The sequence below is a fragment of the Bubalus bubalis genome, chromosome 24, assembly GCF_019923935.1.
Source record: "Bubalus bubalis isolate 160015118507 breed Murrah chromosome 24, NDDB_SH_1, whole genome shotgun sequence".
Lineage (NCBI taxonomy): Eukaryota > Metazoa > Chordata > Mammalia > Artiodactyla > Bovidae > Bubalus > Bubalus bubalis.
Window position 1 is genome coordinate 5,798,390 of NC_059180.1, and position 17,154 is coordinate 5,815,543.

The window sequence follows — 17,154 nt, forward strand, 5'->3', positions numbered from 1 at the left end:
GGGGGTCGCACCTGGGCTGGGGTCTACCCAGGCCCAGGCTTTGCCAGTGGGGAAGGGGGAAGCGTGGCTTGACAATACCCAGCTCCCCCTATGAACCCCAGGGTGGGGATGTCAGAGTGGCTGGAAGGGTGACACACGCCCCAGACATCTGCCACTTGCCACACACACACCCAGCCCACTGGCATTCTTCCACACTGGGGTACCCAAACCCTGGTCCCCAGATCAGCCGTCTCAGCTCTCATGTTCAGATGGTCTGCAGTCTCGCTGAGCACAGACCCCCCCGCAGCCTGGCCTGTGCACCCTCTTCTCTCACTCGTAGCCCTTTCTGACACCTCTCATTGGCCTGTGGATTCCCGCCCCTCCCTGGCCCCACCCCTGACCAGGCTCAAAGCCCAGCCATTCCCGTAGCTACACCTGGCTCTATTCTCCACATTGTCTGCTGCCTGCTCCAGGACCGGGGGAAGTCCAGAACCTTCCAGCTGGACGGTGAGCACGATGGTGCCTGTCCTGCTGTCTCTGCTGCTACTTCTGGGCCCCGCAGTCCCCAAGGAGACCCAGGATGGTGAGTGGGGAAGCAAGCAGTGGGTCTGGAGAAGAATGGAGGGGAGGTAACGAACTGGACAGATGGGCTCAAGAAGGGCCCCCAGGTGGCCGGGATTCTCAAGGGTACACAGGAACAGGTATCCCAGGCTGCTCACTAGTTCAACTCACACACTTCCAGAAGCACTCAGGGAGCCTCTGGACTCAGGCAAAGTAAGACCTTAAGGAATCAGAATCTAAAACTCTTAATTTACAGGATAAACAAAACTAAGACCCAGAGAGGCAGAGTGACCTGCCCAGGGTCACACAGCCCGAACCGAGCAGGAACCACACAAGCAGAACCTCTCATCCCTTCCCTCACTCTGACCACTGGGTGGACCTGTCTGAGACTCAGGGGAAGAGAGAGAGACCCCAAGGGGCAGATGTGAAGGCAGATTAACTGGAGAGATGGTTCCAGAAGAAAATTCATCCCTCACTCCACAGTTCAGATATTACTCCTCTGGGCCAGGCAGGTGGGTCACTAGGAAAGAAGCTGGCTGGAGCTTGGAAGGAATAAGGGCCTATTCCAGGACAGGGAAATGAGTCTGGCTCTGGCACACAGAATTTCAGGATGAATAAATGTAAGATAAAACCGTGCAAGTTTTATGTTTTATGTTAACTTTATAACAATCAGTCACCTTTAGAATGTCACCCTCTACACCAAATTCTCTATCAGTCAGGGTTCTCCACAGAAACAGAACTAATAGGACTCTGGAGAAAAAGACTTATTTTAAGAATTGGCTCACACAATCGTGGGGCTGGGCTGGCAAGTCAGAAACCTGCAGGACAGGTCTGCAGGCTGGAGACCCAGAGAAGAGCTGGCACTGCTGTCTTGAATCTGAAGGCAACCTGAGGCAGAATTTCTACTTCAGGGGACTTCAGTCTTTCCCCTTGGGTCCTTCAACTGATTAGATGAGACCCACCCACGTTACGGAGGGTAATCTGCTTTACTTGAGGTCTACTGAGCTAAACGGTCATCACATTTAGAAACTAATAAGCAAAAATAATAGTTGAACTAGGATTCTGCCGTACGACCTCCAACATGATTAACACCCATGTGAGTTATAGGATGAATCAATTATGGAATCGATTGTGGGAATGCTCCCCCCCTCCCAGTCTCCACCTCACACCAAAGGGCAAGTTACAGCCCTGGGAATTCTGAGATCCATCCTGGTCTTACCCTGTGCCAAGCTACTCTAGGTCATTCCCTGAGTTTTCTAGCAAATTCTCCTTCTGACACTTTCTAACTACATGTATTTGTCAAGTTAGACTAGGCTATGCTCCAGTAAAAAAGTTCAAGGTGGCTTAATCCATCAGATATGGATTATTTCTTGTTCATGTGAAGTTGCATACAGATCAGGCAAGTCCTCATGTAAAACTGAAGCCACATCAGGCAGTTTCCTCCATAGGATGACTCTGGGATCCAGGCTGTTTACATCTTGGGATTCTTCTGTCTCATCCTGTGGCCTCCACAGCCAGCGCCTAAAGGGGGAGAGGCAGATGTAGCAAACCAGCTCCTGGGGCCTTGGACCAAAAGACATCACGCCCACTCACACTTCCTTTTGACAGAACTCAACCACCTGGTCCCAATACACCTACAAGGAGGCTGAGAGATACTATCTGCTTATTTGTCAAGAAGACAAGATGCAGTGAAGGCCCACAATAGGCTCTGAACTATCATCCCCAGGACAGAAGGCTGCCCCTTCTCTTGGGGGAGGCTCCGGCGGTCTGTGGCTGACAGCGGGTGGACAGAGCTGAGGAGGGGAGGCCCGGTGGCCTCCCTTCCTGGCCCCCTGCTGCCCCGCACCGGACTCGCCTGCGGGGACGCCACTCCTCAAAGTCCTTCTCGTCTTTCACAGGGAATTACTCTCTAAGCTTCCTCTACACCGGGCTGTCCAAGCCCCGTGAGGGCTTCCCCAGCTTCCAGGCTGTTGCCTACCTCAATGACCAGCCCTTCTTCCACTACAATAGTGAAGGCAGGAGGGCCGAGCCCCTGGCACCGTGGAGTCAGGTGGAAGGAATGGAGGACTGGGAGAAGGAGAGCGCCCTTCAGAGGGCCAGGGAGGACATCTTCATGGAGACCCTGAGCGACATCATGGACCACTACAAGGACAGAGAAGGTGAGTGGACCGCGGGCTGCGGGGTGCAGGGGCTCCACTCAAGAGGCAGCCCCGCAACTGTGAGCGGGATGGAAGCACGCCCTCCCAAAGGAGGATCGGGAAGCACGAGCGGAAACACACAGACATTTCTGCGTGCCTCTCCCGCATCCCACACTCACTTGCCTGCCTGCTTTCCCCGTCCTCACTCCCAGGGCCGAGTCAGGACGAATCCGGGCACCTCTGAGCTCTCCCTTCCACACCCCCGTCCATCCAAGGCGGTCCCGCTTTGTGTGCCAGACTCACCCCTGCCCAGGGATGTGGGGTGGAGAGTAAGGCAGCCTGCAGTGCGTCCTGGGTTCACGTGGTGGCTCGCCCAGTCACGAGCTGCTCGACTGTGGACACACTGCTCGGTTGTCTAGTCTTATTGTTGTTTAGACCCTAAGTCCCACCTGACTCTTTGCGACCCCGTGGACCGTAGCCCACCAGGCTCCTCTGTCCATGGGATTTCCCAGGAAAGAATACTGGAGTGGGGTTGCCCTTTCCTTCTCCAGGGGATCTTCCCAACCCAGGGATGGAACCCAGGTCTCCTGTGTCTCCTGCATTGGCAGGCGAGTTCTTTACTGCTGTGCTACCAGGGAAGCCCCCGCTATCTAGGCTATTGGTGGCAGACTGTGCAAGAGGAAGAGCTCTTTAGGCATAACTGATGCCCAGCTGGCTGGCTGACTTGCACGGGGCCGGGGGGAGGGCGCAGGGTCTCACACCTTTCAAGGAGCATTCGGCTGTGAGCTCCGGAATAACGAAAGTAGTGGAGCATTCTGGGGGTACGCCTACGATGGCCAGGACTTCATCAAGTTCGACAAAGAAATCCCAGCCTGGGTCCCTCTGGACCCAGCAGCTCAGAACACCAAGAGGAAGTGGGAAGCAGAGGCAGTCTACGTGCAGCGGGCCAAGGCCTACCTGGACGAGGAGTGCCCAGGGATGCTGCGGAAGTACCTGCCCTACAGCAGGACCCACCTGGACCGACAAGGTACCCGCTGCTGCCTATGCCCCACCCTCCCTTGCCCCAACCTTCCCTTGCTCTGCTGGGAAAGACCAGGGCGACCTCAGGTGGGTGCCCAGGAGACCATCCCAGGCAGACCCTGCAGTCCCTTCTCCCAGTGACACCACCGCCCGGCTTGGCCATGGAGAGAAGGCAGGTGTGTGCAATGCCTGCCCCACAAGGATGGAAACAGGGGTAGCAGGATGGGCTGGCACGAGCTGAGGCTGACTGGAGAAGAAACGAGGAAGAGGGTCGCAGCCCTGAGCAGGGAAGGGTCGGAAGGATGATGGGGTGGATGGATGGAGCCCAAGACAGAACTAAGAGGCAGGGCTGAGACCGGGGGTGGGGGGCACAGAGCCCGTTTTGGGGAAAGAACAGGAAAACGTTTGGCCTATTCACAACTTCTTGACCTCGGAAGTCATACATGCTGCAAGCTGGGCGGGGAAGAGCGTGGCCACAGGGGGCCCTTGACGCAGTGGGGAAGGGTCTCGGGAAGGGTGGCACCTTTGAGGAGAAGCCCTGCTCACCCCTGACGCTGGGGTGGGGAGCCGTGGGCAGGGAGACGCCGAGCCCTCGGCACCCACACCCTGTCCCTCCACAGAGTCTCCCTCTGTGTCGGTCACCGGGCACACAGCCCCGGGGCACAAGAGGACACTCAAGTGCCTGGCCTACGACTTCTACCCGCGAAGTATCGGGCTGCACTGGACTCGGGCCGGCGACGCCCAGGAGGCTGAGTCAGGGGGCGACGTGCTCCCCAGCGGCGACGGCACTTACCAGTCCTGGGTGGTGGTGGGGGTCCCCTCTGAGGACCAAGCCCCGTACTCCTGCCACGTGGAGCACAGAAGCCTGACCCGGCCCCTCACCGTCCCGTGGGACCCGCGGCAACAAGCCCAGTAGTCACCCTTTCTGCGCCATGAGAGAGGTGGGCGCTCCGAGCCGCTGTCAACGTCGGGGGCCAGGCCCAGGGGATGGCGGTGGATTCCGGGTGGTGGATTTGAGAGGGAAGACTTGAATGCCGAGTGCTGAGCCGACTCACAGCCAACCAGCCTTGCAAAAAACCCATTATGTAATCTGCAAGATCAAATCAGCATCATCGCCTTATAGAATGATTATTTTTAAACTGCAAAGTGCTGTAGAAATGTAAGAGTTTGTCATTAGTCCTGCCTCTCTGAGCACTGGATTCATCTGAAATTCTTAGTGTTTACTGGGTGTCTCACCACCATAGCGTGGCTTGGACCGCCGGTCCCAGGGGCACTGTTCACGCGTGCCCACTGCTGATGTCCCCAGCGGTCACGAGGCCGTGGAACTCTGCAGTCTCTTTAATACAAATCCAAGCCTCTTCTGTACCTGTTTCCCCAGCAGTCCAGCTCCCGGTAGACACCACCCTTCACTCAAGCTCCCAGACCTCCCCCACACCTTGTTGACCTGGGGCCACACACCGTAGCTCATTTCAGAGGCTCCATCCATCCGGGACACAGAATCGGCCCTCTTGTTCTTGAACTCCCTCCCCCCTTTTATTTTTTTTAACTGTCACCCATCCTCACCCACAAGTTTAAGCCCCAAAGACAGAGCAGAACTCACCTGATCTTATTACCAGGCTTCGCCTGCCCAGGCAGGACCTGCCCTCACAGCCCGGCCTCAGCCTCCTACTTCCTACTGAGTCAGTCCTCCAAGCTGAGCGCCTTAGACACATCCTTCCCTGTCTGCAGAATTCTGAGCCCACTTGCTTACCTCTCCTTCTTGACCTAACCTAAAATTAAGAGCCATTCTCCCTTTTTTTTTTTAATACTTTGATCCAATTTGAAAATCAATGCCAAGAGGTAGCTTTTTTAGTCTATGTGATACCACACACCCCCACCCACCTCCCCAGTGCAAAAAAAAAAAAAAGCCCAGTCTGACCAATAGGAGGGCTACAAAGAAAATCCAACTAGTCAAAAGGGTAAAAATGTAGCAATTGATATTGCAACACATTATGAGACTGGAACAAAGCATAACATGTGATAGGAAGAAATATTTAGATCAAGGAGGAGACCCAGGGTCCATGTGAATAGGCCAGGGCTGAGGCCAACTGGAATGTGAGACCCACCCCACCTACGGCAGGAGCCATGGGCCGGGCTGGACAAGGGGGAAGAAACCTCAGAAGACCTGAGTCCTGGCCAAGTGTGGGGACAAGGAGAGGGCACAGAGCTGCTGATAAACCCAGAGAAACCTCCTGGAGGGGTTCAGATTTCAGGGGAAACCTAAGATAGCTTACCAAGAAGAGGCAAAAGATTGCTCCTGACCAGTTGGGTATGAGACAGCCAAGATATAAGGGTGGCAAGATGCTGACAAAGGGAAGCAACCCGAGGGCGGGGCGTGGGCATCGGCAGTGACTGGGCACTGCAGGGAGGAAGGAGGGGTCCAGAGAGCCAAGTGTGGTCCTGCCACAGCCACCTCCTGCCCACCCAGCAAAGACCACCAACGGATTCTCCAGCAGGTGGGACCATCGTCAAGTGCAGTTTGAGGATGTCCCACCCCAAGAGGGCCTCATTGCCACAAGCTATCTCCTTCTCAGCAGTTCCTCAGTCCCTAAGTACCACTTCACCCCTCTCCGGAGGACTCTTCTGGGGCTAGCTCACCCGCTGGAGTGAAGGGATGGCATGCTCCGAGTTAGGCAGGAGACACCAACTGGATATAGGGCTGAAACACCTTCTCTGCTAATGCCCTTTTCCATTTGGCTGAACGAGGCTAGAACTTGCAGTTCCAGCCAATCAGACCTTATGGTTCATCATCAGACATATCGAGGCTATTTCCTTTTAGTATCCTCTCCTTACCTGCCCTGACCCAGCCTGCAAACCCTCTGACAAGATCAGGAGGTTGAGTTCTGAGCGTGGGTCTGTGCCCACGTGGCTGGAGCAATGGGTGAGAGGATGCTGTGCCCCAGGAGAGCGGAGGGAGGAGAGGAAGGAGGAACGGCTGCTTGGGCTGCATCTGTGCAGAGAACTCAGTGGAAGACCTGGAGCTCTGAGAACCAGGCCAGCATTTACTCAAAGCCATGGGAGGCCCCTCCCCATCAGGAAAAAGATTGTGGTTTGTTGTGCCTAACAGGACAGGGGAGAGTGCTCAGGATTCATGAGCAAAGCTCAGTCGAGCCCACCTCCCTGGGTTCTGTTGTGCTGCCTTCTTCCCCTTCTTTCTTCTCTTCCAAATCCCCAGGCCGTGCAGCCAGCTCTGGGCACGTCAAAACTCACATACCAGAGGTCAGGATGGACACAGCACTTTTCCTAATTGGTTGGGGGGTGGGGGTGGGGAACCAGAGCTCCTGGGAGCTCTGCTCAGATTCCCAACACTCATAAGCGGCCAGGCCTGCTCAGTGTTAAATCCCAGGCCTGGAAAAAAGGTGTGATTGGGAGGCAGGGTTACTTCTCAGAAAGAGCCGGGGCTGCGGAAGGGGCCTGGTGGAGAAAGATGATAGAATCACGATGTTGGCCTTGCCACCCTCAAAGGACCGCAGGGATGAAGGAGCCCTCACCGCCTTGTGTTTAGGAGGCTCCCTCTATGTGAATGCTTTCCAATAAACAATAATATTTATACCAAAAGCATAGGACTCCTCTAAGTTAGGCGTGAACCTCCCATTATTGGTCTCCTGTTTCTCCCCTGCTGTCCCACAGTGCCTCCTAGGCTCTCGGCGCGTGTCGAGGGGGCAGTTAGCTTCTCTGGACCTTTGAGTACCCAGTCCTTACGTGCAGATCTTAAAATCCATCGTGAAGGTCAGAGTTTCTTCTTAGGCTAATGGCCGCAACTGCAGCTTTCAGCGTGCCAGAAGGCCATTTCTGCCCTAGGGTGCAGGCTCAGTTGCAGCTGCATCTAATGACCACGAGAGGGCACCATATGTCCAGCTAAGAACCCGCAGGGCTTGGCAGAGAGTTCTGGGTGAGAGGAGAAAGGAGGACATTTCTCTTCCACTGTATCTGTTGGTCCCTTTTATAATTATGGGGTCACCTTACTCCATTTTCACTCCTATCCTCAAGCATTGCCCACTGGATGTCCTAAAGATGTCTCAATTCCAGCATTATCTTCCCTGCTCCACCCCATCCCCAAAGAAAAGCAAAACCGCTTTCCTTCACTATCCTTCTCTCCTCCTCCTTCTGCTCCTTCTTCTCTGTCTCCTCCCAATTTCCCAAACTAAGACCCTGGGTTCCTGTCCCCTCCCTTTCATTCCAGTGGATGAAGAATGTCACCAAACTGTGCTGAGTCCAGCCCTTTCCTCCCTACAGACTGCACCTGTCTTGCTGCACCTCTGTCGGGAACTCACAGTCCTCCCAAGTCTGCCTCCTTTCCGACCAGCCTCAGTGCTCTGACCACACAGTAAGATCATGTCATTTCCCTCTTAAAGATGAGGTGGAAAGAACCAAATGTCCATCACAGGATGAACAGATCAACAAAATGTGATCTACCCAGTGGAATATTACTCAACTTTAAAAGGGAAGGAAATCCTTACTCAACATGAATGAACCTGAGGACAGCAGAAGAGCTTTGCTTAATCCAGGACTGGCTGTTGAATCCAGAAACTTCCTGCCTGACTTACTTCACTTAGCATAATATCCTCAAGGTCCATCTGTATGGTCAAAAATAGCAAGATGTCCTTTCTCATGGCTGAATAATCCCACATCTTAGAAGAAGATGCATTTCAATCTTTTTTATCCACTCATCCCTAAGTGGACACTTAGGCTGTTTCTACATCTTGGTTGTTGCAAATAATTTGGCAACGAACAGGAATGCAGGTGTCTCTTCAAGACCCTGGTTTCATTTCATCTGGATATCTACCCAGAAGTGGGATTGTTGGATCATATTGTAGTTTTAATTTTTTAAAAAGACCTCCCTACTGCTCTACATAGTCACCATGCCAATTTACAGCTTCCCTGGTGGGTCCAACAGTAAAGCGTCTGCCTGCAACTCAGGAGACACAGGTTCAATCCCTGGATCGGGAAGATCCCTGGAGAAGTAAATGGCTACCTACTGCAGTATTCCTGCCTGGGAAATCCCATGGACACAGGAGCCTGGAGTGCTACAGTCCATGGGGTCCCAAAGAGTAGGCCACGACTAACACAGCAACAGTGCACCAGGGTTCCCTTTTCTCTGCATCCTCACCAGCATTTGTTATCTCTTGTCTTTTATTTATAATATATAAAATATATTTCTAATATATATTAGAAAATGGCAACCCACTCCAGTACTCTTACCTGAAACATTCCATGGACTGAGAAGCCTGGTAGGCTACAGTCCATGGGGCTGCAAAGAGTCGGACACGACTGAGCAACTTCACTTCGCTAGTATATATTAATATATAATAATATATTATACATAATATTTATGATATATGTTATTAAATATATGTATATATATTAGCCATTATAACAAATGTGAGGTGATATCTCATTGCGGTTTTGATCGGCATTTTCCTGACAATTGGTGATGCTTAGCATCTCTTCACGTACCTGTTAGTGATCTGTCTTCCTTAGGAAAATATCTATTCAGGTCCTCTGTCCAATATACAGTAAACAGGTTACTAGGTTTTTTGCTATTAAGTTGTATGAGTTTCTTACAAATACTTTTCTTCCATTCCCTAAGTTGCCTTTTCATTTTGTAGACTCTTTTTCCCCCTGAGCAGAAGTTCTTTCATTTAATTCAGTCCTACTTGTTTATTTTTGCTTTTGTTGCTTGTGCTTTTGGTATCATCCTCAAAAAATCGTTGCCAAGACCAGGGTTGTCTTGTGTTTTCTTCATTAGGTTTATGGTTTCAGGTCTTATATTTAAGTCTTTAAACAATTTCGAGTTATTGATAGTTTTGTGAGTGGTGTAAGACAGGGGTCCAGTTTCATTCTTGTGCAGGTGGAAACTCAGTTTTCCAGCACCACTTACTGGGGAGACTCCTGTCCCCATTGAGCCTTCCTGGCAACCGTGTTGAAGATCAATTGACTGTCTTGGCGTGGATTTATCTGTGGGCTCTTGACTCTGTTGCACTGCATTATGTGTCTCTGTAGGACTGTTTTTTCTATTTATGTGAAAAATGCCTCTTGGAATCTTGGTAGGGAATGCACTGATTCAATAGATGCTTTTTGTGTAATATGCACATTTTAATGTTAATTCTCCCAGTTCATGAGCACAGGGCTATCTTTCCATTTATTTGTGACTTCTTCAGTTTCTTTCATCAGTCTTATAGTTTTCAGCGTACAGATCTTTCATCTCTTCAATAAATTTATCCCTAATCTTTTCTTGTTTTGATGCTATTGTGAATGTGATTGTTTTATCTCTTTCTTTCTCAGATATTTTGTTGTTAGTGTATACAGTCTTCCGCGGGGGCTGCACCATTGCACACAGGCACACCAGGCACGCACAAGGGTTCCAATTTCTCCACATGCTTGCTAACATTTGATGTTTCGTGGGGTGGGGGGGTGGTTTATAGCAGCCATCCTAGTGGGTATAAAATGTCTTCTCTGAGTTTTCACACACTCCATCTGATCAGCTTTGAAACTGTTCCATGTTTCCTACCATGTTGAAAGCTGTAAGCTTTTAATAGGATTCATTTCTGTTAAGAGGCAGACTTGGGCAGCGGAAAGTGCACCAACCGTTGTGGCACACACAAGTCCGAGTTCTGACCCATTCGTCACTGAAAGACCCTGAGCCCTGATCCGCTTTCTGCAGGGCAGTTTATCCTCGTCTTTTGGGGGAGCTAAGATATTAATCCTCTGTGCTCCAAGCCCTTAGCTGAAACAAGCCGGGATACATTTAAGTGGAGTTTCTCTTCCACATGTAAATTCTGGATTCAATTTCCAAATGTGTTCCTGCGAGCCCTTTGCCGCCCCTGCAGGAGGGCACACGCCCTGGGTATCCCCAGGTCAGATCCCTCCGCCCACCAGCTTCGGGTCTGGAGAACCACTGAGCTGTGGGGCCTCCAGGGTCCTAGAGAGGGCGCCAGGCCAGGCTGACACCGATGTACTTCCGGCCTTTGTGTTTCGCAGTCGACGGCCTCCCCAGGGGGTCGGTTCTTCTTGCACGCCTCTGCGAGCGGACGCGTTGAGGCGCGGTGTCCCTGGGCCCGGGAGGGTGAAAGCGTAGGTTTCCCGGTCCCACAGGGCGAGTTTTGGCCTGAGGGGCTCAAGAAACCGCGGCGGCCAGTCGCAGTCGCCACATCTCCCCTCCCACTCCGGCATTTAGGGTCCTACGCTCCTTTTGTGCCCCTCGCTGGCAATAACTCACAAAGACTGCGTGGGGCAGAGGGAGATCCGCGCTGTGACCCCCTCATTCAAGCCTCTTTGGAACCTGCCTAGTTGGGAGGTTCAGGCCGACGCCGCCAGCTCTTAAGTCCTTGGCACTGTCCCTGGAAGCTCGTTTTGAAAAGACCTTGTGGAAAGTCGGGTTGTTGAACCAAAGAACGCACGCTGGATCCCTCGACTTTGCGTGTTCTTTTTTTTCCACATACACTTAATCAGCCGGGCATTGACCTGAGTTGAGGGGAAATAAAAATCAGGCTGGAGTCTTGCGTTTCTCGACCTGGGACGCTCCTAGCAAGGGAACTGACGTGTTGTTGATACAATGTGAGGTCATAACCCAGAGATGGAGAGAGACAGAGCCTGGGGGCAGAGATCAAATCCGAAGGACTTTGCAGAGGGGGTGGTATTCGAAGGAGGAGCTGCGGAAATGCCCTACCAGCCAAGAACATTCCAGATAGAGCTGGTGCAAAAGCACAGAGGTAGAAGGGTGGGGAGAACGGCAGACAGACTGGTAAATATTTCAACACCCGTTCTGGTAAATGTTTGTTCTGCGCTGGGGAGTGGAGATTAAAGAATGTGTGGCCACAAATCCCTGTTCTAGGGATTTCTAAAAATAGTGAAAGTGGTCCAAAGGTACAAACTTTGGGTTATAAAGTAACAAATTCTGGGAATATAGTGTATAGCATGGTGACTAGTTAATACTGTACTGTATATTTGAAAATTGCTAGGAGAGTGGGTCGTAAAAGTTTGCATCACACCAAAAAAAAATTAACTGAGGTGACAGGTGTTAATTAAACTAATTGTGGTAATTTCACAATATGTACAAATATCAAATCATTATGTTGTACACCTGAAACGAATATAATACTATATGATAATTGCATCTCAAACTAGGGGAATTTTTTTTAAATAAAGGGAAAGGTAGCCCGATGGAAGGGCTGTGAGGAAAGATGAGGCTAGAAAGTTCGGGTGACACGGGCAGATACACAAAGATAGGGACAAGTGTGCATAAGCCTTAATCTAAAGCGTGTGGCCGCAGGAGCTAACAGGAGGGAAGAAGGGGCGTGCCCTGTTCCTGGTTGGCCCGCAGTTTGCTGGGTTCAGCTTCCTCAGAGTGCTTTGTTCGCAGGTGCTGGTGCTTTACAACTCAAAGCAGTAACATGCTGAGAAAACTTGTATATGAAACAACAAGGCTTCACCTTATACTAATATATTAATAGTTCCACTGTTTACCAAGTGCACATAAGCAAATTCACAGTCCAGAAACACATAGTCTAGCTAAAACTATCTAGTCTATCATGGTCTAGCTGAGACAATCCGGTCACTGTTCCCCTCTGGTCCTTCTGTAATGTCTCAAGCTACATTGTGCTGAATTTCTAGGGAGAGGATTTGATGGATGTTAGTTGTGGTTCTGTTGCAGAGGGGAACAGGTATCAGAAACTGGGCTGCCATATGGATGAGATAAAAGTATACGCAAATCAGGTCGTTCTCAGGTTACAAGTGTTCGGTTTCCAGATGTTATGTATGGACAATGGCTGGATGCACCCTGCCTCCTCCTCTCTTCACCCTCCACCACCCAGCCCCACCCCCGGAATCCACCCTCCCTGTGGATTGTGTAGCAACTAAGAGTTAAGGCTGCAGGACACGTCTGATGAGGCAGCTCCTTCTCACCATCTCAGGGAACTGTGCTCTGTCTTTTCCTGCCCATCACTGTTTCCCGTTAAATTATGCCGTCTTAGACCCTTTCACAAGGGAGCACAAGCTCCCACTTTATGTCCTTGCCACAGGTCCCTATCTTTCATCACTTGTCTTTTACCTTTAAATGGCATTCTTGACGCAATCCTTCCCATTCACCACTTTAAAGACATGGTTTGGTACAAATATTTATTTACTTAGTTATGTTTAAAGAGGAACTTGAAGCTTGCTTAAAAAGAAAAACTACATTTACTACACCAGTCAGTTCAGTTCAGTCGCTGAGTCGTGTCGACTCTGTGACCCCGAGGACTGCAGCACACCAGGCCTCTCTGTCCATCACCAACTCCCGAGGCTTGCTCAAACTCATGTCCATCAAGTCGGTGATGCCATCCAACCATCTCATCCTCTGTCACCTCCTTCTCCTCCTGCCTTCAGTCTTTCCCAACATCAGGGTCTCTTCCAGTGAGTCAGTTCTTTGCATCAAGTGGCCAAAGTATTGGAGTTTCAGATTCAGCATCAGTCCTTCCAATGAATATTCAGGACTGTTTTCCTTTAGGGCTGACTGGTTTGATCTCCTTGCAGGCCAAGGGACTCTTAAGAGTCTTCTCCAACACCACAGTTCAAAAGCATCAATTCTTCAGTGCTCAGCTTTCTTTATGGTCCAAGTCTCACATCCATACATGACTACTGGAAAAACCATAGCTTCAACTAGACGGACCTTTGTCGGCAATGTCTCTGCTTTTTAATATGCTGTCTAGGTTGGTCATAACTTTTCTTCCAAGGAGTAAGCATCTTTTAATTTCATGGCTGCAGTCACCATCCGCAGTGATTTTGGAGCCCAAGAAAATAAAGTCTGTCACTATTTCCATCGTTTCCCCATCTATTTGCCATGAAGTGATAGGACCAGATGCCATGATCTTCGTTTTTTGAATGTTGAGTTTTAATCCAGGTTTTTCACTCTCCTCTTTCACTTTCATCAAGAGGTTCTTCAGTTCTTCTTCACTTTCTGCCATAAGGGTGGTATCATCTGTGTATCCGAGGTTATTGATATTTCTCCTGGCAATCTTGCACATAGATGGGATTAAAAATATCAGAGCAGTCTGCAGTAATAATAAGGACAAAGCCCCAAGCAAAGGATGCTGTTTTTATTTCTATGCAGGCTTCAAGTTCCTCTTCGAACGTAACTAAGTAAACATTTTCGTCAAACTTTGTCTTTAAAGGGGCTTCCCTGGTGGCTCAGTGGTAAAGAATCTGCCTGCCAAGCAGGAGATGGGTTCAATCCCTGGGTCAGGAAGATTCCCTGGAGGAGGAAATGGCAATCATCTCCAGCATTCTTGCTTGGGAAATCCCATGGACAGAGGAACCTGGTGGGCTACAGTCCATAGGGTCGCAAAAGAGTCAAACATCACTTAGCAACTAAACAACCACAACATATCTTGAAAATGACAAATGGGAAGGATTGTGCCAAGAATGCCATTTTTAAAACTCTATCCTTTGCTCGGGGTTTTGTCCTTACTGTAGACTGCCCTGATATTTCTTACCCCATCTATGGAATAAACGTGTTTACAAGAGTGAAGTGATTCATACACGCTTGTTTTCCAATTTCCTTTGAGGCAATGGATAGAGAAACATTATTTCCTGGATCTGCTCTGTCCTGCCATCACTTCTCTCTCCAGGTCCGACTGGAACGTGAAAACACCCTCTTTCCGGATGCAGGTGTGTAATCACGGTCTGTTCTTGACCACGTGGTCCTTCTGTTGGACGGGTAGGACTGGAAGTAAAACTAAGGCAGGAATGGTTGCTCTTTCAAGTAAGTTCCCTTCCCAATGGCTCTATCTGTGGTACAGCATTGCCCAGGGACCAGAAACGCTCCGCCCCCAAGGGGGTCGATCCTGGAGGACTAGGCTGTGCTGAGTGTCAGTTTTATCTGTTTTTAAATAGAGACATCAAACTTGCCCTCCCACCTCATTGAAAATTCAATGAGAAAAGACAGATGAAAGCACCGTGGAAACTGCAAAACATTAACACCTGTCACAGCCACTAGGCGTTAAGCATCTCCAAGGAAACATGCATGGTACCAGATGCTTTGCAGCCACGATAGGATCATTTTTAAAACTCAGAACATTTGCCAAAATTCATCAGCTATAGAGTGGGAGAGGCAAGTAATTTCAGGTTCAAAGCTCAGGCTCTCTTCACTAAAATCCTCCAGATATAGGCTTGTATTTTCGGCCATACCCAGGATGAAAAGCTGTTTAAAGTTCTTAACAATGGCAGATGGGACAACAGTGAGTAATCACAACTTCAGAACAGCTGGCTGAGAAGCACAAGGCTCTGTGTTCCATTTTAGAACAGCCCCCCCACCCCCCGCCAAACTGCCTGGAAAATCCACGGGCCCTGTTCATTAGGAGGAATGTTGCTGCATAATATAAAAGAGGAAGAGGGAAGTGTTTAGGACGACAGAGTAGTATCTCGAATTCTGGACATAGCCAGAGACGCTGGAATTTTCTTTACCTAAAATTCTGTCTTCATAGTATTGCATAGATGCACAAATGACAAACAACATGGAAAAATAGGACTTGATTGTTGAAAACTGCTAAACAGCAACAGAAAAAAAATGGAAGAAATGCAAAGAAGTCTTTTTCCACTGGGGCTAAAATGTTTTCTTTAGATTTTGAAAACAGTTCTATTTATCACCTGAATACAGACATGTGTTTGACTCTTTAGAAAAATTCTGAAACTCCTGCTTTCTGCCCAAGAAAGCTCCGGCTGCTTCCCAGCTCCTGCATTACAGTCATCCTGGGATGTCCTTTCTGCAGCCCCCGAGGAGCCCTTAATCCCATCCCCTCCCATCTGTTGGGTTTCCTGCTTCTGGGTCCTAGTTCTCTCCTGATTACTCCTCCTTTAGGTACGTACTGAGCTGCTTCCGTCATGTCTGACTCTTTGTGACCCCATGGACTGCAGCACACCAGGCTTCCCTGTCCATCCCCAACCCCCGAAGCTTGCTTAAACTTATGTCCATTGAGTCGGTGATGCTATCCAACCATCTCATCCTCCATCGTCCCCTCTTCCTCCTGCCTTCAATCTTTCCCAGCATCAGGGCCTTTTCCAGTGAGTCAGTTCTTCACATCAGGTGGCCAGAGTATTGGAGTTTCAGCTTCAGCATCAGTCCTTCTAGTGAATATTCAGGACTGATTTCCTTTAAGATTGACAAAGCTCCTCCTTTGGGTGAAGCATATTCTTCTGTAAGCATATTCTTCTGTAAGCATCCTGAGATAACGTGCCTGTTGGAGTAAATATTTTGAGACCTTGCTTATCTAAAAATGTCTTTTTGCTCCCCTTTAAAAATAATTTTTTATAGTTTGGGTGTAAAATTCTAGTTTGGGAACTATATTCCTTTGGAATTTTGTTTCCTAACTTCCAATATTGCTATTAAGCCACCCAGGAGCATTCTGATTCTTCGTCCATTGCATGAGACCTCTTCTTGATTTCTGGCTTCTGGAAATCTTTAGGCTCAAAATTTTCTCATCCATGTGTCAATTTTGTTTCTTTCCATTCGTTTTGCTAAGCATTCAGTGGCCTGTGCATGCCCTCCATTTCTGAGAAATTACCTTAAATTGTCTTACTCATAATTTCCCCCACTTCATTTTCTCTGTTCTTGCCTCCCCAAACTCTTAAAATTCAGATGTGGGACCTCCTGGGTTGATATTCTAATTTTCATGTTTTTTACTCATTTTTGAAAATGTGCTTGTCTTTTCTGTTCTGTTTGCTACCATATTTCCTTAACCTTCCCTTCTATTGAATGTTTCATTTTTCTTCTAGTATTTCCCATTCCAAAGATACTCCTCGTGTCTCCTGAGTGTTCCATTTGTAGAGCGCCCTGCAGTTCCTTCTCCTATCTCTGAGGTTGTTAACAGCAGAGGTTTCTGTTCACTGTTTTCTTCTGCTCCCTGCATTGTCATGGTTTCTCGGTCTTTCTCTTATTGTAGCCACAGTTATTTCATGAGCTAGAGATGACCTCGGTGTGTTTTACTTCTTCACAGGAGGCTCCAAGCCCACCAGCCCTTAACACAAATCCTCACAAATCCCATTGCTTTAAATATAGCCCAAAGAAGGATATATTTAGCCACCTGAGCCTGCCTGCTTTGCAAAAGGGCACTCAACATCAGCTCCCAGTAGATAAGACAAAGCCCAGGGCAATAAAAACCCCAAACCTGCTGCTGCCCTTCAGGGTTCTCTGACCCAGAAACTCCCCACTGGACTCCTGAGTGACATCACAGAGACACACAAGTCCCGTCTGCAATTCCCCTCTCTCCTGGAAGTTCCCTCGCCCTGTTCCCTCTCTGGGTGCTGCAGCTGTTCCTGTAAGGTCTCCCGCTAGGCCTTCAGCTGTCTGTAAGGACCTTTTCAAGCAGTCATGACCAAGCCCTTCCCAGTAAAGCCTGTTCTGTGATCCTGTCTCATCTTGGTCCTGTCTCTTCCTTGATCAACC

General features: G+C 49.4%; 1 protein-coding gene and 1 long non-coding RNA gene across 2 annotated transcripts; one reads left to right on the top strand and one right to left on the bottom strand.

Annotated features, from left to right (window-relative positions):
- Positions 1–428: 428 nt before the first annotated feature.
- AZGP1 (alpha-2-glycoprotein 1, zinc-binding) lies at positions 429–4,614 on the top strand. Its single transcript, XM_006053615.4, has 4 exons — positions 429–562; positions 2,439–2,699; positions 3,430–3,705; positions 4,319–4,614. Exons 1-4 carry the CDS (start codon positions 496–498, stop codon positions 4,612–4,614), a joined length of 900 nt encoding a protein of 299 aa, XP_006053677.2. The 5' UTR covers positions 429–495.
- Positions 4,615–4,671: 57 nt separating this feature from the next.
- Positions 4,672–8,191, bottom strand: LOC123465351. Its single transcript, XR_006640574.1, has 2 exons — positions 5,299–8,191; positions 4,672–4,788 (listed from the first exon to the last, which is right to left on the bottom strand). It is a non-coding gene; the product is annotated as an uncharacterized LOC123465351 (long non-coding RNA).
- Between the last annotated feature and the right edge of the window lie 8,963 nt (positions 8,192–17,154).

What these genes read in the sequence shown, in the direction of transcription:
- AZGP1 (XM_006053615.4), top strand. Translation starts at nt 496, where the DNA reads ATGGTGCCTGTCCTGCTGTCTCTGCTGCTACTTCTGGGCCCCGCAGTC. An exon ending in CCACTACAAGGACAGAGAAG is followed by an intron (nt 2,700 to 3,429) that starts GTGAGTGGACCG and finishes GGGAGGGCGCAG; the next exon opens with GGTCTCACACCTTTCAAGGA. An exon ending in GACCCACCTGGACCGACAAG is followed by an intron (nt 3,706 to 4,318) that starts GTACCCGCTGCT and finishes GTCCCTCCACAG; the next exon opens with AGTCTCCCTCTGTGTCGGTC.